The sequence below is a fragment of the Ctenopharyngodon idella genome, chromosome 3 (assembly GCF_019924925.1).
Source record: "Ctenopharyngodon idella isolate HZGC_01 chromosome 3, HZGC01, whole genome shotgun sequence".
Classification (NCBI taxonomy): domain Eukaryota; kingdom Metazoa; phylum Chordata; class Actinopteri; order Cypriniformes; family Xenocyprididae; genus Ctenopharyngodon; species Ctenopharyngodon idella.
Genome location: NC_067222.1, coordinates 16,317,055 through 16,344,265, shown reverse-complemented (window position 1 = coordinate 16,344,265; position 27,211 = coordinate 16,317,055). Strand labels below are relative to the sequence as shown.

The 27,211-nt window shown below is 39.1% G+C and overlaps 2 protein-coding genes and 1 long non-coding RNA gene across 14 annotated transcripts in view; 2 read left to right on the top strand and 1 right to left on the bottom strand.

Annotated features, from left to right (window-relative positions):
- Positions 1–8,063, top strand: part of LOC127508169 (trypsin I-P1-like) — a 74,246-nt gene extending 66,183 nt beyond the window's left edge. For 2 of the 7 annotated variants that reach the window (XM_051885894.1, XM_051885893.1), the window contains exons 2-6: positions 5,553–5,573; positions 5,679–5,835; positions 5,923–6,203; positions 6,315–6,454; positions 7,347–8,063. In XM_051885894.1, the coding sequence (XP_051741854.1) occupies positions 5,553–5,573; positions 5,679–5,835; positions 5,923–6,203; positions 6,315–6,454; positions 7,347–7,637 (890 nt within the window). In that variant the 3' untranslated portion in view covers positions 7,638–8,063. Of the gene's footprint in view, positions 1–3,100; positions 3,270–5,552; positions 5,574–5,678; positions 5,836–5,922; positions 6,204–6,314; positions 6,455–7,346 lie in introns of those variants that run through there. The other 5 variants (XM_051885897.1, XM_051885895.1, XM_051885892.1 and 2 more) reach the window with 4 other exon arrangements.
- LOC127508098 (uncharacterized) overlaps positions 1–27,211 on the bottom strand; it is a 320,544-nt gene that overhangs the window by 118,956 nt on the left and 174,377 nt on the right. The gene's annotated exons all lie outside the window — the stretch shown is intronic.
- LOC127508245 (uncharacterized) lies at positions 22,570–23,348 on the top strand. Its single transcript, XR_007928743.1, has 3 exons — positions 22,570–22,837; positions 22,986–23,066; positions 23,177–23,348. It is a non-coding gene; the product is annotated as an uncharacterized LOC127508245 (long non-coding RNA).

Here is a 27,211-nt window from a genome sequence, read left to right as displayed (position 1 = left end):
GAAAGAAGAAAGTCATATACACATTGGATGGCTTAAGTAAAGCTTGGGTTAATTTTCATTTTATAGTGAACTAATCCTTTAAGTAAAAGTGACACCGAATGAGACAATCTCTTTCTTTACTGATTTATGAGAGCCAAAGCATTTCAAGAGAAGAAGAGAAGTGTCCAGTTTCAAAGATACATGAAAGAATATCTTGCATTTGCATGGAAATAATAAAGCATATTTGCATAATTTAAATCATAAAATATAATTATATACAATAATAAAATGTATACAAATAAAATTACATTATTAGAAACAGTTTAAAATGAAATTATTTGGAGAGGAACTTCATCTTTGGGTCGATCTGAATCTCACACTGCTGCTCCTGAAGATGAACTTTGATAACTGTGGATGATGTTTGTCTGTCGTGTCTCTCTCTGCAGCTGATCAGGACAGATTTCTATGGAAGAGATGCTTTATCATGTCACGTGTGGTGCACTGCTGGATCTGAAGATGATCTAGTTACTGTGATCGTGATCGTAGACTAGATCATTGATCAAACTCTGATGTGTCATCTTCATTCTTTCATGGGTTTTCTACTACACATTTCAGTAAGAGACATCATTTACATTATATTAGGCCACACAAGTCTTAATACCCAGGGTTCCCTTTAAATAAAGCAGGGCACACACTGACACCTGAATGTCATCCAATTGACTGAAAACATCTCAAAACAGTTCTGAGATTCACCTTCTGCTAATCTTAAAGCTCCACATACTTTTGCAGATCGCAGATATGTAATTTTTTTTTTACATATCGCAGATATGTAATTTTGTATAATTTTCCAGAATAAATATATGACCAAGTATAATATTCTGTCTCATTTGTTTGATTGGGTTCTCTTTGTCTACTTTTAGGAATATCCGAAAATGTTTTGGGTCATATTTATGCAGAAATACAGAAAATTCTGAAGGTTCACAAACTTTCAAGCACAACTGTAAGCTATATGGTGACGATGTGTCAACAACGTTTGTGTCACACGTCTGTGATGGTGAAATTTCCACTTTTTAGGGGGGATTGATTCCAATTCTGAATCCTTGTTCTGGAATCTTGTAACGAGGCGAGACTCAGGCAGAGATCCATTTGCAAGCTTTATTATAAAAGGACGTGGTCGTACAGGCAGGGTCAAACAGGAACAGCAAGGGACAGACAGAATCGTAGTCAGGATACAGGCAATGGTCAGGACAGGCAGATATCACTCACAGAACAGAATACCAGGCAAGGATCAAAGGCAGGCAGCAACGGGTCGATAACGGGTAACAGGCAGTAACGGGAACAGACAGGATAATAAACGCTCAGAATTGCAACACAGGTTAACAAGACTTCGCAATGAGGTGGTGTGTGTGTAAATCTTTTATAGTCCAGGTAATGATCTACAGGTGTGTGTGGCAATTGGTGATTGGTGTGGAGTGTGCATGTGATTGGCAGGGAGGATTATGGAAAATGAAGTCCAGGAACTGACAGGAACAGACAGTGATCGTGACAAATCTATTCTAGAATCAGTTGGTCACTCTTGTTTTTTATTCTTTTTTAACAAAAGATTGGAGGAACATGTTCACTTAAGCCGGGGACACACTTAAAACATTAACTAAAACATGAAGACTGACTGAGCTCAACACACAAAGACTGTTTCCTTCGACTGAAGCAGATTTAAATACTTACACACAGAATTTAAACACTGACTGAACGCAACTGGCTCTGACTCGTTTGGGCATGATCAGTCGTAAGTATCAAATTACATTCATAATCAGCCTTACAATCGCTAAGTGTGTCCCAGACTTTAATCTCACCATGGCCACTGGATATAAAGATCATAGAAAACAGCCTTTTCATATTATAAAACTTTACTTGTAAATATGTAGATACATTTCTATAGCGCTGACTGATTTTAAAATTGTAATTTTTAAATATGCTAAAAATGCTTATTCAAGGACTTTCATTTAATCGTATCGGAGCGTGTGAGCATGATTTGTTTCCAAGGTTGTCATAATATTGTTGTGTTTATTCCAAATATTGCTGTTCATGATATAGAGATGATCAGCAGATTATTAAAAACTCCTGTCAACCACTGGATTGAGGAAATGTTAATCGCCCAATAAAACCGGTTAAACTGGCTTTACTGGCTAGAAAGTCATCATCAATGCATAACATTTTAGTAAATGATATGAAAATGTTATGAACAGTTAGAAACAGTATTAGTAACACTAAAAGAACTTATTTTACAGTGTTGATGAAGGAAACTCAGCAAATCGTTTAAAAAAATAAAACATTTTTTTACACAGAAGATGTAAATGTAAATTTATTGTCCTTTCATACATTATTTCCTTTTGCTGTAATGAACTCACTAGCAAAACTTTTATCTTTTTTATCAAATATTGATAAAGAAACATTTGAACAGTATTATACATATGTATCTTTCTGTTTAATACTAGAAAAAATTAATTTTAAAAAGACAATTAAAATAACAAAAGGGGAGGAGACTAAGATTCTTAGAAACTCTGGAGAGGTTTATTGTTTATTTTATGTGTCAAGTAAGAGGCAGACAGAGAAGTTTATGATAGTAAAAAAAGAAAATGAAAGACTTTTAATGTAACCAAATCTATGGGTTTTTGCAAGAAAAATATTCATGAAAAATATCTGAGACAAATGACGTAGGACATAGCGTTGTCTATGAGGTTCAACTACATTATTTGTCATGTCAGTCACGGTTTTTCTGTAAGTCAACCATCTAGAAGCTAGTCATTATAGTTTATGAAGTTTTAAATATGGATATTTTTCTCACAAACACCCATAGATTCGCTTCAGAAGAGCTTGGAAGAGCCAGGATATATTTTAATAAAACTCTGATTGTGTTCGTCTGAAAGAAGGTCTTGTACACCTGTCCTGAGGGTGAGTAAATCATGGGACAATGTTCATTTTTGGGTGAACTTTCCATTTAATGTGTAGTGAAGTGACCTTGAACTGAAAGGCAGTTAATAATAAACCTTAACATTACCTGTGAAGGTGTCCAGGGCGTGTACTGTAAATACTGACAGAAAAAAAGGCATCTGCAAAAAGAGTCTCATGGTGGCAAGAGCAGAGAACACTTGATGAACGTGGCAGTACCTGCTTTTACTTCTCTTTATCCTGACAGCTGAAGAAACAGCAGTCTGAACCAGACCAGAACACAAGTATGAAGTTTAACACAGCTTTGAGTGTTGTTGGGACCATACTTCTCAGCATAGCAGGTAAAATCTTACACAAATCTGTTAAATTAGCTATATGTTTAATGTTTAAATGTCTTAGTTGAACTGCAGTTACTAGGGACCTTTGTAACACAAATCGATAATCGACTACAAACACAAACACTACCAACTTTACTGAATTTGCGTTTCTCATAATCTCAAAATACATTTTGATCTAAAGCCTTATGCTTAAATTCATGAAACTTGTTTTAAGGATAAATATTCAGTATGTTGTGCTTTTAGTATGAATTTATTTATAAATGTAAGATGTATTTATTTATATCATTTTTTTATTGGATGAGTTAAATGTATATGAACTTATTCAATACCAAATACATAAATTGGTTGATTGAGTAAATGAAGCTAAATTGCTCTAAAATATGGAAAACCATGATAATAATAAAGTATGAGTAACTGTATATTTTACTACTAGTTTAGTACTGTAAATATTAATATTAATATATAAATATTTCATGTAAAATTATAAATGGGAGTTTGGGGAGGGCACAGCGATGCCTAAGAAGAACTGGTTCCCCAAAGAACCTTTCAGTGAACAGTTTTTAAAGAACCATCTTCTTTTCTTAATGTGAAGAAGAGTTTAATCATCTAAATAACATCTAAAAACCATAAAGAACTGCAATTGTAACATCTCAAATTACACCAGTCAGAAATGAGACAGAACCATGAAACTCATTGTGCTCTGTGGAGATCCCTCTCTGCATGACAAAGGACAAGCTTCTGAATCATACTTGGTAAAGTTTTTCTACAAAGACTCATTTTTGAGGTATAAAAGTAATTTTTTTCATCTACAATATTTTCTTCTTACTGCTTAACCATTAATGCCTATGAAATTAAACCTGTCTTGTTTCGATGACCATTCTGTTCTCTAACATTTGATATCTTTGTCAAACATTAGCTTTGTTGTTTCTAGCTAGCAGGGTAACCTGTCACGGGGTGGTACAGTCGGGGGAAATTGTAACACTGCATTACAATTAACCCAGACACCATCGAAACAGTGTCCAGATTAGTAAGGACACCAAAATAGATTCCAATAATTTAAGAAAAATGTTTTTGCCTCTCAATCTGGGGATCCATTTTACTGAGTAGGCCTGTACACTCTCTGTTCACAGCATGCTGAGGTTCAGACCGAGGAAAACAGCAAGGGGAGTTAATTAATTGTTCTGGATAATAATATGGATGTAATGGATATTGAATAGTTTTAACTACATATATGCATATTCTCTGGAGTTTATTGTGGTCATTGGTGTTGATATGAAGATATTACATGTGTTGTTACAATTCTAATGTTTCAATCAATACTCTAACATTGCTTGTAAAAACATTTGGTGACTGTTAACAAGTAGAACACAGATACAAGTTACTGACATAAAAAAAAGTATCCAAATATTTCAAAAGGTTTTTGAGTAATGACATGACCAAAATTTGTTACAATTGCCCCCGGTCTCCCCTACAACTTCAGTGGAGGATCCAAGTGTGCCATACCGATACGTGTAAATACTGCAGATCACTGATTGGTCAGAGAGAATCGTCACTACCAGCATCACTGGATTTGAAACACGAGACACCAAACCCGCTAGATATAAATAGTCAGTAACAGCCACCGCACTATCATTTGTTCGCAAAGTGACTTGATTTAAACTACCGTCGCACACAACTTGAAAAAAAGAAATGGCTGTATCATGATCAGTAGATGAGGAGCGGATCCACTGCAGTAGAGGCGGAGCAACTATATGATCAGTCTATAATCCCACCCACTTTGAAGCGGTACTAAACCGCAGTGGAAAAGCAATAAGAAAGCAAAGCGAGCAGAGCCGAGCCGTGCCGTGGCGAGCCGTGCCAAGCAGTGGAAAAGTGCCAAATGATGCCCTCTGTTGGTAGGGAATAGCAATATTAGCCGATTGAACAATTCCAGTGGCTTTAATGGAAGTTTAAAATTATATGAGCAATCAAAGTCAGTTATATAGATAAGTGGTCCTAATGTGTAATAAATCAGGTGCCCTGACCAGTGCCCGGATTTGTACTGATTCACAAGCTCGAAGCTACAGGAATTTGATTGAGATGCACCCAAAAACTGAGCTGCACATGGACGGTGTGTACAGACATTCAAAAACACTGCTGATGATGAAAATTACGTGACGAGGACAGTGTACTAACCATCGCAGAACACGGACAGTTGAAGTATACTTTGGGCTTGAGGTTGCAGGCTACAAACCAGTTTATCAGTTTCGTACGTGTTCATCTAATTGTTTGGTCTCTGTTTCCCAGGTTCCCTCTGCCAGTTAGATGGTAAGTTGTCATACTCTTAACGACCATAAAACTCTTGTTCCACAAATCTTGTATGTATTATATCATTTTAATTGGGAATTCCCACATTGTCTTTCCTCTCATCAGTGTGTGGTCGAGCCCCCCTCAATGTCAGGATTGTTGGAGGAGAGGATGCGACGGCAGGAGCCTGGCCGTGGCAAGTCAGGATTCATGTCCATGACTATTTGTGTGGTGGGACTCTGATCAATAAAGACTGGGTTTTATCTGCAGCTCACTGCTTTGAGTATGTTGAAAGCCTAAATAAAACTGAAGATAAAACTGTAGATTGATAATAGTGGAATTAATGCAGACTTACTCTATTTACAACCAGACAGTCTAGCAGTGTCAGTGATCCTAACATTGTGATGTACTTTGGGCGTCTGAACCAATCCGGCTCAAACCCTCATGAGATAATCAGGACAGCGAGTCGAATCATCAGACATAGTAACTATAACAATCAGCCCAACAACAACGACATAGCACTGGTCCAGCTCAACTCGTCTGTGCCTTTCTCTGATTACATTAGGCCGGTCTGTCTGGCGGCGGCTGGTAGTGTATTTTCTTCAGGTACAGAGAGCTGGGTCACTGGATGGGGCACGCTACAATCTGGAGGTGAGTGAACATTTGTTTGCCAATGAAATTAAAACAATACTGTAAAACTCAGTAATTTACCTAGAAATGGTTTTAAAAGCCATAAAATGTGTCCTCTGATCTGTGTCACAGGCCAGCTTCCAGATACACTGCAGGAGGTGATGATACCCATTGTGAGCAACAGTGACTGTGATAATGCTTATGGAAGATTTATCACAGGTAATATGATTTGTGCTGGATTGTTAAATGAGGGAGGAAAAGATTCATGTCAGGTAAGACAGTCATTCATTCATACTCACAAATTTTGGTCACCTACAAACTTTACTCTGCCAACCTGCCACCACCGATCATGATCTCGTACACTATGACTGATTTTTGATACTACAGCTGTTCTGCAGAGGAGTTGCAGTGCAGTCTATATGCACAACATATACGCGATATTTGGGCTGCACACACACACAAGGGTCTTCATTTATAAAGCGTGTGTACGCACTTTGATGTGAAAAAAGTGTTTAGTGCCGCGTCAGGGTCTGAGCAGACGTACACACTTTTCCTGGTCAGATAACTGCAGGTTTTTGGAAATCTAAGCTATTCTTGCTGCTCGCTAAGGATTTGGACGATGACTGGTGATCTTTTATATGTAAATTACATTAATTTAGTGTTGTTTAAAACGCAGAGAACTGAAACCATTCAGCTGCGCGCAAGTTCAAGATCATTTGTGATTTATAGATTTCACATCTACAGAAAGGCGTACTCTTGTTTTCGGTGTGTACGTTCATTCTATGAATCACACACACACACATCTGAGAAATGACTGTAAGATCAAATTTAGGGCGGTTTCTGCACAACATTTTATAAATGAGGCCCAGGATGAATTATAAACTGCGTTTTTCCGCACTTGAAGGACACTGCTGGAAGGGAATGCCACACAATATGTATATCAACAGAGTAAACTATTACTCTATTACTCTCTTGGTTTTACCCAAAGTTGAACATTGTTCAACTCTCGGTGACAAGAGAAAAACGCTCAGCGTTCCCACTGCAAACAACTGAAAAAGGCCTCAGGGGGGAAAGTGCTTTGGTGGACACACGGCTGGCATACTTTTACTGTTATGTTCACTGTATATCGTCAGAGATTTAAATGCTGAATGTTTGTGAATACAGGGAGACTCTGGAGGTCCAATGGTCAGTAAGAAAGACTCTCTGTGGATTCAGTCCGGCATTGTGAGTTTTGGCAAAGGATGTGCTCTCCCCAAATATCCTGGTGTGTACACCAGAGTCTCTCAGTACCAGAACTGGATCAATTCTTACATGGGCAGCAACCCACCTGGATTTGTTGAATACAATCCAACATCCAACTCCAACTTCAGAAGTGTACCCAACCTCATCTTATTTTCCCTTTCTCTCACGTTCTCCATCCTTCCTTTCACCTTCTCCCTCTTTCTCTCTTTCTAAAGATTGATTGAACAGAAACTCTCAGGGTTCTTTAATGAAGAGGACAGATGTGCTGTACATGTTATTTATATTGTCATTTATTCTTTATCTTTTTAAAATTGAACTATTCATGAAAAGCTCTCTCATTGACATTATAAGAGCATACACTAATGAAGTTCGTGCTTCTGTACTCTGAGATTCAGCATGATTTCATAAATAGTAGAGATGGACCAATATTGAATTTTTAAAAAAATAACAAACCATTTATTTTCATGTTTATATGTCTGATAACCAGCATAACTGATATAGGGTCTGGAGCTCTGCATTGGATTCTGCTTGTTGAAAATGTAATTATCTTTCTGTATTTCTGTATCTTTATGTAAATATCTAATCAATTACCATGTTGTAGTCACACTGTCTAAGAATAAACACAAAAGAAGGAACTGACTTTGGGAATGCTCTCTCTCTCTCTCTCTCTCTCTCTCTCTCTCTTCATACTGTCTTAATGTTTTTATGTAAACCCTGATACAGTTTTTTCAAGATTCTTTGATGAATACAAAGTTCAAAAAAGTAAAAAAAAAAAAAAAAAAAAAAAGTCTTTTTTTAACATTATAAAAGTCTTTACTGTCAGTTTTGATCAATTTAACCCTCTATTGCACACATGATGATGGCACGTGAAATAAAAAATATTCCACATAATTTTTTGGTTCATTTGGGAACATTTTATTGATAAAAAACATTTTTCACTCCGTACGAAACTTCAAAAAGCATTTCTTCTCTGCTGTGAAATAGTGGTGTGTTACAATTTTTTCACATCACTGTGGGTGTTCCTGCGCACACAGGAGCCCTGCATCTTCCCTTCTTATAACACATTATGGCCAATGTGAGGCATTGCCCAAAACCTCCTCGAAAAGTACCCCTTATCGCACAAGGTTGCCCTGAGGCAACGAAAAGAAAAACTGAATTTCTGAACATACAAAATAAAAAAAATTCATACAACCTGACAAAAGTCTTCTCTACACCTTCATACACACACACACATATTTTTTTTTATGTACAGTTCATGTCATTTTAAATAAGATTACTAAAGCAAATAATCTTGCCTTCTTCTCACACCATGTGCTCCTGTGACCATGTGTCAGAACAGGACGTCCCACCTTCAAATGGTGCTTGATAGTGACTCCCACACCTTACTGGACTGTTCTTTGGTACTTTCTCGACATTTCTAATTGGTTGTAATCATTTAAAAAAAAATAAAAAAATTACTAAACATAGGGCTTAAGAAAACTTTCCATTGCCTGAAGGCAACGCTGTGCTGTAGAGGGTTAATGCATCCTTGCTTAATAAATGTATTAATGTCCTCAAAACAAAAAAATAAAAATCTGAAGCAGCACAACTGTGCTCAACATTGATAATAATCAGAAATGTTTCTTGAGCAGCAAATCATCATATTAGAATGATTTCTGAAGGATCATGTGACACTGAAGACTGGAGTAATGATGCTGTACTGTTTTACTGTTTTTTTTGTTTGTTTGTTTGTTTGTTTTTGTTGATCAAATAAATGCAGTCTTAATGAATAATGAACATAAGAGACTTCTTTTGTCCCCACAATTCACAAAAATAAATGTGTGTGTGTGGTGGAGGCCGGGTATGGTTGTAACTCTTTGTTTCAGCACCTGTAGCTGAATTTCTGAGCTAGAGTTCTCAAACTTTTACACAAACTACCCACATTTGATCAGCTCCCATGAGTCTGATTTAATCTTTTTGCTTTGTTTTTGAGTTTATACAAAATAAACTACATAAATATGATTGGAAGTTATAGGTTATACACAATTATGGTTTAGACAGAGAACTTTTTCCAAAACATGCTTTGATTTAAAAACAATAACTAGATTACAGTTTGACAATATGTGACGTTGTTCTGGCAAACATGCTGTTGGATTTATGTTATGAATATGAATAATTAAAAATTATGAATCGTCCTTCAGACAGCGACGATAAAACACAAACGCTCATTTAGCAGACAGTTACAGCCTACGCGATGTTAAACGAGTAGGCCTATTTGATTGTGTTCAGCACGACATCATGTCACAGCGATCATTTCAGTCTGTATGCCTCAATTCTCATTTTAGTATTGCTTTATATATTGTGATATATTTGCAAGCATTTTATTTAATATTTGAGAAGTTTAATTTATTCATTGTTCTTTTATTTTAGAAACCACACACACAAAACTGTAACAAAACCAAACTGCTGGATTATTGGAATAAATCAACGCTTGAGAACAGAAGCTGTCTTGAACTTTTGCATTTAAACCTTCTGATCGAGGTTGAGGATTAGATGTTGGCAAGCCAGTGCATCCACGCACATACATCTTTAACAGTCAGAGCGGGAATAATGGGAATAATGTGATTAAGGTGTCTACATGCCTGCATATTGCGATTAAAATCGGCGTACATCACCTATTTTACTATGATTATGAGCTTAAACTCGAAGTATTGCGTTTACATGAGATAAAGCTTAATCGCAATATCGCCAAAATCCCAGTATAATCGCATTATGAGAGTGCATGTAAACGCACTGATTGTCTCTCTGATGTTCTCCAGATAAGTGAGCCTATACTGGTATACCAGGGGGTGTCTGTAAAATATCAGTATAAGGCAAAATCCTAAGCTGTGCCATTATTTATAAAGATAACTTTATTGCATTAAAAAAACACACAATGATGCCAATTGTGGACATTGAAGCTGTGTGAAATCCACCGTCCACAGTAATTCCACGATGCTTGTCTGAAACACGGTGGTCTGGCCTGAAAGAACGCAGTCCAAATGTAAGCCTCCGGCACATCCTGTCAGGCTGCAAGGTGGGGCTCGCACAAGGCCGCTATCAGAGGGACGCAATAATGTTCTGAGTAGGTTGGTGGAGATGTTGGAGGCACACAGACAGGATACAAGTAGAGGACAGTTGCCATCAGTGTCATCATGCAGGGGTGGAAGAGAGACGTCCCAGGTTTAAAGCCGTAAACCGTCCCCGGGGTCCCTGGCTGATGACCCTGCAGCTGAGCTATAGGCCATGGCCATAGGCTATAGCTGCCGAAGCAGGGGAACCTGCCAAATTATTAAGGTCAAGAGGTGCCAAGAAGGCCTGGATCTATCAATAAAAAAAAAAATCTCTTTTTCTTATGCTTACATTTCTTATGCTTCGGTTTTTCTTTTAAACCAGTCATGATCCAAAATGGCCTGTAACGTCATTCGTGACTCTCCGTCATGAAGGCGCTCAAGAAGATCCAGGCATTCTGTAAACGTTTTTTAGAAGAGATCTGATTAGTCATGTTTGATTGAGATATGTAGTTCATGTAAGGTAATGTTACCATGAAATACACTGCATTTGTTGCTGTTACTATGACATTCTCTGGATGCCCATGAACATTTATTCATTGCTAAACATTCATTGTCAATCTCCTGTGTTTTACACTCATCAAGGTTTGACACTAACTATTTTACTGTCACTCATGTCAGGGCTTTATATGTTTTTCAAGCAATGTCATTTCCATTTCGTACTTGTTATTGGTCTCACCTTTGGGTACGCATGGTCTTATCCACGTCCCGGGGTCCCTGGCTTGATGACCCTGCAGCTGAGCTATAGGCCCCGTGGAGGAGCTGCCGATGCAGGGGAACCTGGCAAATAATGAGAGCATGATATTAAGGTCGAGGTGCCAAGAAGGCCTCTGAATCTATCAACAAACAAAAAACATCTCTTTTTCTTATGCTTACTTTTCTTATGCTTTGGTTTTTCTTTTAAACCAGTCATGATCCAACATAGCCTGTAACATCATCCGTGACTCTCCGTCATGAAGGCGCTTAAAAAGATCCCGGCATTCTGTAATAGTGTTTTAGAAGAGATCTGATTAGTCATGTTTGATTGAGATATGTAGTTCATGTAAGGTGATGTTACCATGAAATACACTGCATTTGTTACTTTCTCTGGATGCCCGCTAATAATTTTACTGTCACTCATGTCAGGGCTTTATATGTTTTTCAAGCAATGTCATTTCCATTTCATCCTTGTTATTGGTCTCACCTTTGGACACGCGTGGTCTTATCCAAAACCAGCGACTTATTCTTGGGACCAGCACATCCAGCAGTTTGCGTATGTCGTCAGTTGTTGCCCATTCAGCGTACTTTCTGATTGCCCTGATTAATATAGGTTCGTCTTCTCCTGTAAGCAATACATGCTCAGTGTTCAGTAAAACATCAGTGAACTGTAGTAAATAAGTCATCAGTGAACTGTGCTTAAAAAGCCAACTCACGTCTTTCTTCGACGAGCAGTGCGCCTTCAAAGTCCATCAGCTTTACTTGCAGGGTTTTTGTGCAGACAAGTATGTTTTTCATATGCGTCTCATGATAAACACCACGACCCATGCAGTGCTGAAGAGCAACAATGAGCTCCCGCATGATGTGTCTCACCGCGGTTTCAGTCAGGTTACCTCTGTTTCGTTGGACATACTCAAACAGGGTGATGTAGGAACGTGGATACTCCATGATCAAGATGTCTTGATCTTCCATGACAAAGTGATCATATAATTGTATGAGATGCTCGCTGGTTGGAGGCTTTTGCACCATCAACATTGCAGCTGCCTCTTGACTTAAAGGTTTGGAATACCCAGGCTAAAGAAAAGAGATTGACAAAAGGTTAGTTGACTCCTAACTAATCTCAAATCTCCTAACTAAAGGCCCGGGTACACTTCATTTACCATGTTTAGCTCCTTTCAAAGTATACTCTAGGGCTGCCGAAGATGGAAGCAATGTACTTTACAACTGATGTTTCTAGGCTATTTCAATTATATCTTATACTGTCTACATACAGATTTATCAAATTAGAATTTAATAAAACATTTTATGAAGAATAAAGTCTTTTCAACTTACCAATTCCACCAGTTTCTCAGGTCGGTTCTTCTTAATAAATTTGATGATCACCTAAAAAATGAAGAAATTTTTGGCAAACATAAGTAAACTGATTTATTTTTGTTTGTGTACAAGGTAATCTAACAATCTGTACATTTTTGATCAAAACTGTAAACACTGATGTTTACATCAGGACTGAAAGACAGAAGGAAACAAGAGGCAAAAGGTTTGGTGTATACAGAAAGAGCAACATACTCGTTTGTCATCGGAGTTTCGAAATCCTACATGATAACTGACACCGCGTCTCGACTTCAGTTTCTTTCCCACACCGTAAAGAGATTCAAAGGATCCTGAAAAATGCACAACATGTTAATATACAGCATGAGAACGAACTCCAGCAGCAGCTGCTTATGACGAAATACACCTGTGCAGATCAGGTGAGGAACCAGAAGATGAAAACTAAACCCAGAAACATCAGGCTGACATGGACATGAATCAGAGTTGTAATATCTGGAGACTCACCGTCTGTTGGCTCAGACTCCAGCGGATCTGTGCCTGTCGGATCCACACTGGATGTGTGTGGAAGCTCCTGTGATGGATCCTCAGGCACAAAAGCACACACTTGGGTTTCCTCCTGGGTTTGGAAGGAATCTTTCTTAGGCTTCCACGCTCTCCGGAGGCCGGCAAAGATTTTCCACCCTTGTGTGTGCTTTTCTGCAAACAATCACAATCAGAAAAAGCTTTAATGCCAGGTATGTTTACACACTCGAGACAGAATGACAGTGACAAGACAGATAATACAGTAGAATAAGTAAATAGGAAATAACAATATACAAACAATATATTTAAAAAAAAAAATACACAATATACAAAAATAGATAGTACATGTATGAATATTGATTAGAAACATCTGTTTTTATTAGCACAGATTACAGCCGAATGATTCACTAGTAAAACTGTCCTAATGTAGAGCTGCTTTATGTTGCGAGTTCATGTGAATGTGAGTTTCTGGGCTCAGCCAATTTCCAACAACACTAGAAAAATTACAAACACAGTGCTGATGCTGTTTTACATAGAAGTCACACCGTAATCATCCTAATTGTGCGTACCATGAGAGGGCAAAAAAATAATGCCAGATTTGTTTTTCCAAACTGATTATTAATCTGTGTACACTCATGACATACTAAGAAAGCAAGAGAGAATGAAAACAAATAAAGGAGTGTGTTTGTGTGTTGTAAAGTCAAATGTGTATATGTGTGTGCATGGGTGAGGGATGGGTAAAAAGAAATCTGATTGGCTAGTTCAGTTTTTAGTAATTGGCACTTTTTCCACACACTAAAAAAAAATGACCTTACAGATCTTTTGGTGGTCTTTCAGGTGAGGAACCAGCAGATGAGAAGGAAAAACGAAAACTAAACCCAGAAACATCAGGCTGACATGGACATGAATCAGAGTGGTAATATCTGGAGACTCACCGTCTGTTGGCTCAGACTCCAGCGGATCTGTGCCTGTCGGATCAACACTGGATGTGTGTGGAAGCTCCTGTGATGGATCCTCAGGCGCAAAAGCACACACTTGGGTTTCCTCCTGGGTTTGGAAGGAATTTTTCTTAGACTTCCACGCTCTCTGGAGGCCGGCAAAGATTTTCCACCCTTGTGTGTGCTTTTCTGCAAACAATCACAATCAGAAAAGGCTTTAATGCCAGGTATGTTTACACACTCGAGACAGAATGACAGTCACAAGACAGATAATAAAATAGAATAAGTAAATAGGAAATAGCAACATACAAACAATATATTTAAAAAAAAATACACAATATACAAAAATAGACAGTACATGTATGAATATTGATTAGAAACATCTGTTTTTATTAGCACAGATTACAGCCGAATGATTCACTAGTAAAACTGTCCTAATGTAGAGCTGCTTTATGTTGCGAGTTCATGTGAATGTGAGTTTCTGGGCTCAGCCAATTTCCAACAACACTAGAAAAATTACAAACACAGTGCTGATGCTGTTTTACATAGAAGTCACACCGTAATCATCCTAATTGTGCGTACCATGAGAGGGCAAAAAAATAATGCCAGATTTGTTTTTCCAAACTGATTATTAATCTGTGTACACTCATGACATACTAAGAAAGCAAGAGAGAATGAAAACAAATAAAGGAGTGTGTTTGTGTGTTGTAAAGTCAAATGTGTATATGTGTGTGCATGGGTGAGGGATGGGTAAAAAGAAATCTGATTGGCTAGTTCAGTTTTTAGTAATTGGCACTTTTTCCACACACTAAAAAAAAAATGACCTTACAGATCTTTTGGTGGTCTTTCAGGTGAGGAAGAGAAGAGAAGGAAAAACAAAAACTAAACCAAGAAACATCAGGCTGACATGGACATGAATCAGAGTGGTAATATCTGGAGACTCACCGTCTGTTGGCTCAGACTCCAGCGGATCTGTGCCTGTCGGATCCACACTGGATGTGTGTGGAAGCTCCTGTGATGGATCCTCAGGCACAAAAGCACACACTTGGGTTTCCTCCTGGGTTTGGAAGGAATTTTTCTTAGACTTCCACGCTCTCCGGAGGCCGGCAAAGATTTTCCACCCTTGTGTGTGCTTTTCTGCAAACAATCACAATCAGAAAGAGCTTTATTGCCAGGTATGTTTACACACTCGAGACAGAATGACAGTGACAAGACAGATAATACAGTAGAATAAGTAAATAGGAAATAGCAACATACAAAAAATATATTTAAAAAAAAAATACACAATATACAAAAAATAGACAGTCCATGTACGAATATTTATTAGAGACATCTGTTTTTATTAGCACAGATCACAGCTAAATGATTGACAAGTAAAACTGTCCTAATGCTGTGAGTTCATGTGAATAATTAGCAGGTCTTTCATTGTTTCTGGGCTCAGCAAATTTCCAAGAACACTTGAAAAATTACAAACACAGTGCTGATGCCGTGTTACACAGAAGTCACAAAGTAATTGTCTCCTGCGGTTTGTTTTTGATATATAATGTCATTTTCGTTGCAGTTACCGGTTGTGTCGTCCTCCCAAACGACTCTAGGGAGAGACGGCGGTTGAGGCGCCTCTGTCGGGCGGCAGCTGCTACTGCTGGGCTTTCTGTCAGCCGGCATCACAGCGCCACTCAACGGCTCAACTTGAGCGTCCTCAAACGAGTCGAAGCTGCTGCAACTTTCCAGCTCCAGTGGAAAGTTTGCAAACATAGTGTCCAATGTAGTCGCCAGATTCTGCATCTCAACGAGCTGTCTGAACACTGTGTTTGCCTATTGGTTATAGCGGTAGACTTGTAACACTTTAGTACAGATCGATCGCTAGTGACCATAGATAGCAGCTTCTAACTCCGACAACAGCTGAGCTGAACTCACTCAGTTTATGTCGCGTCTGCGCACACTGTGACGTCACAATAACGGACAACGCATTCCAAGCCGCAGTCTGGACGAAGGGGCGGGGCACAATTTCATTGGTTTATAATCCAGCAAATCTTATTGGCGTAGACGCTTCGAGCCTGAGCATGCGCACTCTTTTATGTACGATTTTGTGAATGATTTGGCCATATACAGAAATATTAAGTGCTAACTATAACTGTTTAGTATTTTACTTAGGATCTATTGGCTAATGTTTCATTGTACTGAAGACACAGAATAGATGAAGTTATTGTTTACAAACGAACGCTTGGTGACCGCACCTCCAGGTACTTCAGGCTTAATAGAGCTGTTTTACACTTAGCGCTTCATTTATTTGACTTCTTCATATTATTTCCATGTGTATTTAGATAGGCCTAACAGCTGATTTTACATTTAAAGCACAACCGTTTTTATACGAATAATGGCAAATTTTCTTGTTTCCTTGTTTTATGTGAGCCTGTATAGTTCTATTGGTTCTGTAGGCCTGTTATAGTTTTTAAAGGTTTCTATTTTATACTAGGCCTAAATAAGTGTCGATGGGTTAACATGTACGACTGTGATATCGGGTATTAAAAATCCAATTATTTATTTATCCTCCTCTGAATTGTTGCGACGCGAGCACCGCCTCAACTGCACAAAATGCTTCCACTAAAGCGGTAGCCGCGCGGAGATTCCACCGCTTGCCGCGTCCCGTGTGAAAGGGCCTTAATTGTAGGCTGGATAATGAAGTGTTGTTTCTGTGAGAAAAGCATTTTGAGATTATTGATAAATCTATATTGTCTTTGAGAGTGAGTCATCAAATCATTTATTCAAATGATTCATTCATTAACAATGATTCATTCAGTCCCATAACCCTCACTCACTATTCCCTACTTTACTCCACTAACATAGTCCACTCAAAATAATGAATGAAAATGAGCAAACAAATGTGGACACTGAGTGCGGATGTTATATTCTGGTGAGATGCAGGAATACATTTGGTCCAACTCTCATGGGTTTCTCTATACTTTTTTTCTGTACACTTCTTATTGCAGTGCATTATGGGACTGAATGGGTGCACTCAATAATGTCCACTATGGTTTTGGACACCACTAGAAATGACTGTCCTGTCATATACTGCACTATAATCGTTTAGTCAGTCAGTTCCTGCAAACACTGAAGCGTAACGGCTTATTCTGCTTTGTCTAGTTTTGCTCCAACAATGTAAATACTTCCAAATGAAGCCAAAGCAACAGACAATACTGTGTAAGTTCCTCAGTGTTAACTTCTTGTTTATTCAACTGCTTTTTAAACAAGATTGAATGTCTACATCTGCTGTTGTCCTTGAGCATTAGCAATAGAGCACAAGTAAGATCTTTTGATCATCGTTTAAAGGCAGTAATTTACTACTTAATTGCATCAGCTCTTCTGATGTAATTGCAATTGATCACATGTCTGGCAATTCTGTATCTGTCCAGTGCTGTGTGGACAGTAATAATGGTGAGAGACGTACTAATCATTCAGGAAGTGACTCGAGGAAGCTGCAGATAGTTATTCTAAACATCGAGCAAATGAGGATGACTTGGTCAGTCAAGATGGTGATGAAGAAATGAGATGGTTTCTTTAAATAAAAGCACGAACCACAGACAATGAAGCAGACCAGACAATAAAGACAGGCCTTAATTCTGAAGAACAACATCTGAACCACAGATTACTAAGAGTATTGAATATAAACGATCCCTTGATTTGAATGTGACTGGAGTGTTTGCTGTTCTCACAGTCGGTGCGAGTTTCTTCCACCGCTGAAGAGCTGTAGATTGAGAAATGAGCGAGAGCACTTCCCTTTATGTGGAAAATCTGATCAATACATTTGTTTACATGCAAAATCTTTTCCTCATTAAGGATTTCTTGGTAGGATCAATTTAGGAAGGTCATTTATTATTACCTTTATATACAACATAGTGCCGGACGTCTCTCACATGCATCATATCTTGTTCACCATGTTTAGGAGCTGATGTATGTGACATAAAACATGTCAAAGAGAATAATGTGAGTAAATACTGTCACATTTCACTGTCCGTTCATCACTGACATTAATATTCAGAGAAAACGACAAGGAAAATTTATAGAACATCAACATATTTTCCCCTGAAATCACAGATTTGGACACCAAGATTCACACATTGAACTTTGAACAGAAATTAATAAATTAATTTATCAAAACAACTCTTTTCATGTGCTGTCAAGCTGCATAAGTCATTTCTGTAACCATTGAAATGTCATGAGGACAATATATAATATCATTTATGAATGTCTTTCAAGAATGATGTGCATATTAAAAGCTTGCCAAAATCCCAATGTCACCTCAGTTTGCTTTTCTTCTTGCTTTTGTTTGATATATCATGGATTTTTTATTAGTTTTAAATATTAACTATTAAATACAATTTATTTCAGAGTTTCATGCATTTCCTTAGAACGTGGAGAGAGAAAGCTCATTCTTTTCTGTACATGATTAGAGTTCAACATCGTGTCAGAAATATCAGACTGAATAAAGTTTAACTCATGATGTGTCTCTGCTTCTGTCTGCTGTGTTTGTGCAGTTGACGTGTTTCATGTCTTCAGCTCATGATAATGTCTGCTGCACTTTTTTGCGTGTGTTTGACTTGAAACTGATGTAGTTTTCAGGTATGTACAGGTGATTTAGGCAGAGAGGAGCGTTTTTCAGTGACGTGAATCCAAACAAATTCTTCTCTTTTGGCAGAGAAAAGCCTTTTTTTACACAGTCTTTTTTGTGTATAACCACCAAACTTCTGACGGAGGTTTTGGTGAACAGAGACCTTGCTAAAAGAAGCTTGACTTCTGTTCATAACCACAGGGAAACTTGAAAAGCCGATCATGTGTAGAGAAAAACACAAGACAAGACAAACTGCTCTAACTAGCTTTATTAGCACTGATTACATATGGAAACTCTACATGAAAGTAACTATATGACATGCTACACCACACTATTATTGGCTGCAAACTGCACAAAATGAACAGCTGAGAAGAAAAAATATATCAATTACAAATTCTATTTCCTCCTAAATGTTTTTGAAGTCACTGACAAACCAACAGGCTGTGATATTACATTAATCTGATGCTATTGCCATTTTAGAGCTGCTTTACAGCTTTATTTGTTTGTTTCATAATTCAAGAACTGTGAAGCTGATTTGAAATAATCAGTAATGTACAAAACGCTGTATAGATAGCTTTCTCTTCCAGTTGATGAGCGCCGAGTGTCCGGCAGGGGGCGACAGATCTCTATTCGAGAGAATGACTGCGTGGATTTGCTTATTATTATTAACAATCATACACATTTTCGTTGCCATTTGTGGTGCAACATAAAGCTTATGAGTAGTTTATCTACCTGGAATCGCTCGCCAAGCTATGTTTTGTATTTTTGCTGGTGTTCAATTACTTTGTTAAAATAAGCTAAAGAAACACCTATTACAACATTTGTACTGCAAATAACATTTATGCATCAAGTAAAAGGACATATTAGTAGTGAAATCCACTTGAATTCGAGTGGATATTTACAAGAGAAATGAAGCAACACTTCTCTATCATGCACTGGTGTAGTGTCACTATATATCAACTCTAGCAGGATTTAAACACTCAGTTCAGATCAGAGGAAGTTCACAAACACAGGAGGAGCTGATGATGATTAAAGGAGGAGCTGTAACTATATAATGAAGAGAAAGACTGACAGAAACAGAAAATGTCTGATAAGTGTGATCTGTGTCTGCTGGGACCAGGGGTGGAGCTACGGGTGGGCCTGGGTCCACCCAGATTGACAGCATGCCCACCCAGTCAGATCCAGGGAAATATATATATTTTTAAAAAAACAATTTTCTAACGTTTAACAATTCTTCAATAACTTTTTTAAATTTGATTTGTTTTTGTTTTTTTATGCATTAAAACTCTTAATAAGAATATGCTAATCCGTCTCTTCTTTAAGTCACACGCCAGTAGCAGCTATTATGTTCTTCGCGCAAATATCCGGATTTCAACCAGCAGCGCCCTTTTTATGTTAAAGATGACAGGACGCCGTTACAACTTTTATCGTTTGAATGAGAACTAACAGATAGGCTAAATGAGTTTATGACAATATCACCATCTTCAATTCAAAACCCAGCCGTCTCTGACTTGTTTAGAACAGACAAGAGCCACACAAGGTAAGCTATAGGTGTTTAGTCTGGCCCGCCGTGTCATGATAATGCAATATTTTTTGCATGTAATTTGTGAGCAAGGGGTTTTTTGAAATGTATACGTATAAGTAAGTGGCGTAACTACAGACAGTGCAGCCGCACTGGGGCCCGTGAGGCGGGGAGGGCCTGCCACATTGCAAGCGGCCCCTGGCGACGAAGTGACTATATTAATATAAATATTAAGATAAATATAAATATAAATAATACAATATAATTAGTGCCGAGATTCTTTACAGCAGTGAGTATTTATACATAAATTAGCTGGTTTTATTTGTGTAGTGTAATGGTCTTGTGGTAGATCGTTTGGCAAGTGTTTCTGAGGTTCTGGGTTCTAATCTGCCCTCATATCTTTTTTTTTTTTTTTTTTTTTTCTCATTAAAACCAAAGGTGTTCATCAGTGATTGTACATCAAGAGCAAGGACACGTTGTGTGCATTTTGTTTTGTGCTTTTACCAGAACGAAACGCTCGATTGTCTGTGTGAAGACTGCGCATGTGCACGAGCGCCAAGAACGAGCACAGGCCATGATTTCAAAAACAACACATTCCAGCGGATAGATCAACTCTTATTTAACACAGACCTACGAATTTCTTTTCGAATGGAGATGTTTCTTTCTTTTAGGTACAATTATTCCCTGTGTTTGAGTTCATTTTTGAGACGTTTCAGAAAGATTCTCGCAGAAAAACAGCTGAAAGCGCACCCTGTTTTTTATTTATTTTATTTTACAAAAGTACAAGGTTTTGTTGTTATTGTGAGCGTGCACGAATAAAAGTAGACCATTTGTAGTCTTGCACCAATCTGTAGGCTATCGCCAAAAATGACGAAAGGCCTATTTTAAGTTGTTTCTGTCATGAGGAAAAAATCCATCAGCACGCGCCGGCGCGTTCGTCGGCCAGAGGGATAAAAATAGCCAATTTAGTTTCATATTTATATTTAAATATTAGGCTATAGAGCCTAATATCATTTTTTAAATTTCACTTATGTTGATTAATCTTAATTTCAATCAGTATTTCATCAACCAATTGCCTATATTTAATAAATAGGAAGAAAACCAAGAACGTCGGGTGTGGAATGGATTGAAGTGCGTAACAAACGAATTTTTCCGCGGCCTTTGAATAAGGCTGAAGCAATATTCAGTTTTTATTGAATTTCTTAAATACACGTCTTTATTAGGCTACTTAATTAATTGATAAGATATTGTTGGTCTAACAATATATTTTAGTTGGTCTAAATTAAGTAAGTTAGACACAAATTTGCGTAAGGTTCCCTTCTAGACAAGCGCGTATGTGCTTGTATGTGCTTCATAACTGTGCAGCCCAGGGGGCCCGTCATAACAGCTGCACTGGGGCCCGTCATTACTATGTTATGCCACTTATATAAGCCACTTGTATGGCAGGTTGTCGATACAGGACTCAGGGGCGCTCAAATTCGTTATTTCAAATGTAGCCTATAGGCACGCGGCAGCCGCGCTCATAATGGAAGCGACGTGCATGGAGATGAAAAATTCTCAACTTTTCAGAATGCCGCAAACGCACCGCAGGTCATGTGACAAGAACGCCACTGAGGGACGGTCCATCATTTTTTTCCCTCCCAAATTGAGCCAGTTGAAAAACATGGGATGATGCGAATTATTCTGGCCCACCCACACTTTTAGAGGCCCACCATCCACTTTCTGCCTCCGCCACTGGCTGGGGCTGATCATTCTCTCTTCACTTCTCACAGGTAAAGAAATCTGGATTTTCTCTAAAGACATTTAGTGGAATTAGTCTGGAAAGAGTTGATTTGAACACACTCAGTTTATTCTTGCACACATTCACGTTGTGATCTCAGAGTTGTGTATTGATACATACAGATCATACTGTATTATTCCTGATACTGGACATAGAGTCACTCAAACATCTGATGATCAACAATTATCTTCATATTAAGAGTCTGTGAGTGATTTGAACAACACTCTGATAGAGAGAAATAGTTTATTCTGCAGTGTGTGTTGTTGGCATTGTTAGATCGGATGGAGTCTCCACGTCAGAAATATCAAATCCAGCCCTGGATGCCAGATCTTATCAAATGAAATCTGTTTTGTCTGCTACAAGACTCTATTAACAGCATATAGTCCAGTAGGTTACAGTCCAACTTTGGTTTGGTTCTGTTTTGACCTTCACCCCATATGGACTCGGGACCTAAAAATGAGAAGATTTTATACTTGCTGGAAAACTCAGTTCTTATTGGTCAGTTGCATAATCATCTAGGCATGTAATAAGTGCAATAATGTCCAGCCGGTGTTATCACAAATAATCCTAACAGGATGATCAGGACCTGAAGTTAAAGAGTTAGTTCACCCAATCAGTAATTACTCACCCTCATATCGTCCCAAACTTCAGAACACAAATTAAGATCTTTTGATGAAATCTGAGAGGTTTTTTTTTATCCCCATAGAAAGCAATGAAATGACAACATTCAAGGTCCAGAAAGGTACTAAAGACATCATTAAAATAGTCAAGGTGACTGCAGTGGTTCAACCTTAATTTTATGAAGCGACGAGAATACTTTTTGTGCGCAAAAACAAAAATGACTTTAACTAACAGACGTGATCCACAGATCCAGCTGACACAGCATCAGAAACTGAAGTCAGTGTGACTGCTGGATCATTATTCAGAGGTACGACACGTTCATTTCTACTGACAGCTTTACACCATTAAACTATCAGTCAGTCTGTAAATGCTTCATCAATAACTGTTCATAGTTTAATCCCCTTGACTTCAGTCATGTCCAGTTTCTCTTCTTCTTCCACACATGTTTCCTGCAGTGATTGTGATCATTGTTGAGATGGCAGTGTTTGCTGCTCCTACTGTGATTCTTCTTCAGATCATCTGTGCAAGAAGAGCTGGTGAGTTTGAGCTTCACACAATCTGATGATTCACACTCATCTGATCTGGAACAATCTGCAATCATGGTAAAAACACATACGAGAGGTCAGTCCATGCTTTTATTTTGCAGGGAGGAAGGACTCGCAGCACCCAGAGGAAATAGAGATGCCTACAATATTACAATAAAATACTGCTGAGTTTGGAGACAATCTGAAACAAGATTTAAGTCAAGTCAAGTCACTTCATTTAACGCCCCCCAAAAAAGCGTGTCTTAACCCATTTTGCGACATGGCTGCAGTTGTTGCTGCTAGGAGGAGACACCGCAGAGAACAGAGAGCGCGAGAAGGGAGAAAATATTTTCCACTCATATTAATTTCTTTGGGATGCCAGAGGAAGACGTTATTCGAACATATATATGTGTACGTGTTTGTCAGATTACATGTAACAAGTTGCGCCTGTGTCGACCCGCATGATGAGCATCAGCTCTGCTTATTAGCGACCCAACGCTAATTTGCGCTGCTCTTGTTAGATTGTGTTGGTCATTATGTAAATGATTTGACTGTGTCTGAATTCTTTAATTTGCGCGTCAGCAGTAGATCACGCGCAAAACTTGCCACTCCCAGTGGTGCATTTGTGGAATTGAGCTCTCTTGCTAATTTGCCCCGTTTAGTAAATCTGGCCCTTAAATTGTTCTTTCTCCCAGTGGCAATCAGCTGAAGTGATTTCAGTCAGTACAACAAACAGACAGTATCGCGAGAACGAACAGTGCTGTTTTTCTGTTTTCATAAATGAACATGCACTAATACGCTGACAATTTCATTGCTTTTTCAGGTTTAAAAACATTTAAAACATGTACTTCGAAGCATACTTCAGCCATCCGCGTCTGCACAAAGAATTTTTGTCATCAGGAGAGTTCGCAGACATCCGCACTCCCCAGCCCAATTTTTGTGACTGCGCAGACGAAAGACATGAACTTATCTATTGGCTTTATATCATATCGAGTCACTTTCAGCTGTCACTTTGGCACGAGGCCCGTGCAGTCACACACTTCACACAGCCCTTGTGATCACTCTGCATTTGTGCAACATTTGGGGCAAAATAAAAATTCAATGATATACTTCAAAAGCATACAGTTTGCTCTCTTAATCACTCTCGTGGTACTTTGAAGTCATACAGCGATCGGTCTGTGCAGCGCCGCTTCGAGTCCAACAAGCCTAATCATTTCTGTATCCAGTACAGAACCTATAGGATGTTGCACAAAATATGAACAAATCGCTCTTTGAGACAACTCGTTGTTCCCGAGTCATATTAAAGATTTGTTCAAAATGAACTAATCGTTCATGATCGACCCATCACTTTTGGGTTAAAGTTCAGTTTATTAAAGATGCAAAACTTGCTCATGTTAACTGAAAATACAGCGTTCAATGACACACAGCAGCCCACATAGAGAAAAAAGAGGAAGTGACATCAGAATGATTGAGAATCCACACCCATCTAAACCGGGTTCAGAGATGATCACTGCTCGATGTGGTTAAACTAACCCTGTGGTTCTCACACCCACTAGTAACATGTTTCCAAACCTCAACAGTGAGTCACAGCTCTGAAAACACAACTGCTATAAATAATTCACTATTTTAGTTACAGAAATGTGGAACGGCTGTTATTTCAATGTTGTAAGAAAGTCTTGACTCTGGAATAGATGCAAAACATCACTGTAAAACTTCATACAGACACAGTTTAATAGTGATTATATGAAATAATCTGCATGATGATATAATGATCCATAATCATCAGAGATACAACAAAGCAATGACCTTTATATGTTCTCTCATTATTTTATGGTTGGGCAATAATTCACTTTCTTTTTTTATGTGTTCATTTGCTGTAGAGTTTTTTTTTTTTCTTTGAAAACAGCAATCATGAGTCTAATGTGATTTGTCATGCAAAAATCTGATGCAAAGTTTTTTTTTTTTTTCTTTTTTAAAATATTTTTACTTACAAAAAACATTCTTTTTAAGCAATTTCTAAATATATTATATATTTAGAAGGGCGGCCTGCTTTGAACGCTCTAATTTTTTCAAAGTAAACGCTCCGGGCCCCAGGCACCGGACACCCAGCTAAGGGCATCCGGGGGGCGCCAGGAGTCAGGGGGCACAGGGACAGGCGGTGGCTCGCCTCGCGGTGGACCGCCAGCCCGCTCCCGAGATCTAACTACGAGCTTTTTAACTGCAGCAACTTTAGTATACGCTATTGGAGCTGGAATTACCGCGGCTGCTGGCACCAGACTTGCCCTCCAATGGGTCCTCGCCCATGGGTTTAGGATACGCTCATTCCAATTACAGGGCCTCGAAAGAGACCTGTATTGTTATTTTTTTTGCCCCCGACGGCACCCGCATGGGTTTTGGATCAGATAAATGCACGCGTCGACGGGTCGGCGCTCGTTAGCATGTATTAGCTCTGGAATTGCCACAGTTATCCAAGTAGTGGGTGGGAGCGATCAAAGGAACCATAACTGATTTAATGAGCCATTCGCAGTTTCACTGTACCGGCCGTGTGCACTTAGACCTGCATGGGGGGGGGATGGAGAACCGCGACGCGTGCGGGCTCCCTACATACGGGTCTCGCTCCGCTTGGAACGCGAGGACGGCGCGGCCGCTCATAGGGCGCGTGCGGAACCCTCCCCACCCCTGGCGTTTCGGGGGGGCGGCCTCCGGGTAGCGGCCGTAACCGGGAAAGGCGTACCGAAAGGCGGGGTGCGGCGAGCGGGGGATCAGGGGACGAGGTATCGTTGCGACTTGCGTTGGGGGTGTGACGAAGCCCCCAGCGTCCGAACCTCCTCCTCGCGCGGTCCCGCCATGGCGGACCTTCAGCTCGGACCGGCCATCTGAGTCTCCCCGAGGGGAGGCCGCGAAACGGGCCAGGGCCCGGAACGCGGCTCTCGGTTTCCGACGCGCGAGTCGGGGAGGTTCGCTCTGCCCACGGCGGCCGTCTCCGGCCGGGCAGAGGCCTACCCCTGGCGCGTCGCACGCTCCAATCGGCCAGATAAAACAACAAAGAAGCGCCCCGGCCGTACTGAGCCCGAGGAGGAAGGGCGCGCTCCTCCCGGCCCGCTTTGGGTCATTCGCTACCACCACCAGCACCAGCACCAGCACCTCGTTGCTTCAGGGCGCCCGAGACGGCGCGCCCTTTCCGGGCACAGGGCACGCCGGAGCGGCCCCGTCCGGTTCTCTTTCGTTCGTGTCTCGTTTTTTGTCAAAGTCTGTGGGAGCTCCTTCTCCCCAATACCGTGATGTAATATATTTATATTATATATTTTAACCCATTTATTCCCACCGGGATTGTGACCACAAATTTTCCTCACATATTTTGGTGTGTTATTAAAAAGCAACTCTTATTACAAAGCACATGTTCATTTATAATGCAAATTTAAGATGTCTGCATGAGTTCTGGGCAGGTCTAACATTATTGTGTAGTTTGGTCATGTGACCACACACATTTATTTCCTGGTACTGCCATCTTAACACAATGATGACATTAAAGCTCAGAAATGACAGTTAAGTTTTCTAAGTAAATTTTTGAATAGCTCAAAAAAAATTTGCACACATAATGGAAGGGTTATCTATACATACATATTGAAATTATATTAAAATATATTTTGTCTTGTTTTAAATCATTTTAAGTAATCTTGAGGCCCCCTTACCATTATTTCATTTGATATATGCAGTATCTCACAGAAGTGAGTACACCCATCACATTTTTGTAAATATTTTATTGACAACACTGAAGAAATGACACTTTGCTACAATGTAAAGTAGTGAGTGTACAGCTTGTATAACAGTGTAAATTTGCTGTCCCCTCAAAATAACTCAACACACAGCCATTAATGTCTAAACCGCTGGCCACAAAAGTGAGTACACCCCTAAGTGAAAATGTCCAAATTGGGCCCAATTAGCCATTTTCTCTCCCCAGTGTCATGTGACTCATTAGTGTTACAAGGTCTCAGGTGTGAATGGGGAGCAGGTGTGTTAAATTTGATGTCATTACTCTCACTCTCTCATACTGGTCACTGGAAGTTCAACATGGCACCTCATGGCAAAGAACTCTCTGAGGATCTGAAAAAAAGAATTGTTGCTCTACATAAAGACGGTGTAGGTTATAAGAAAAT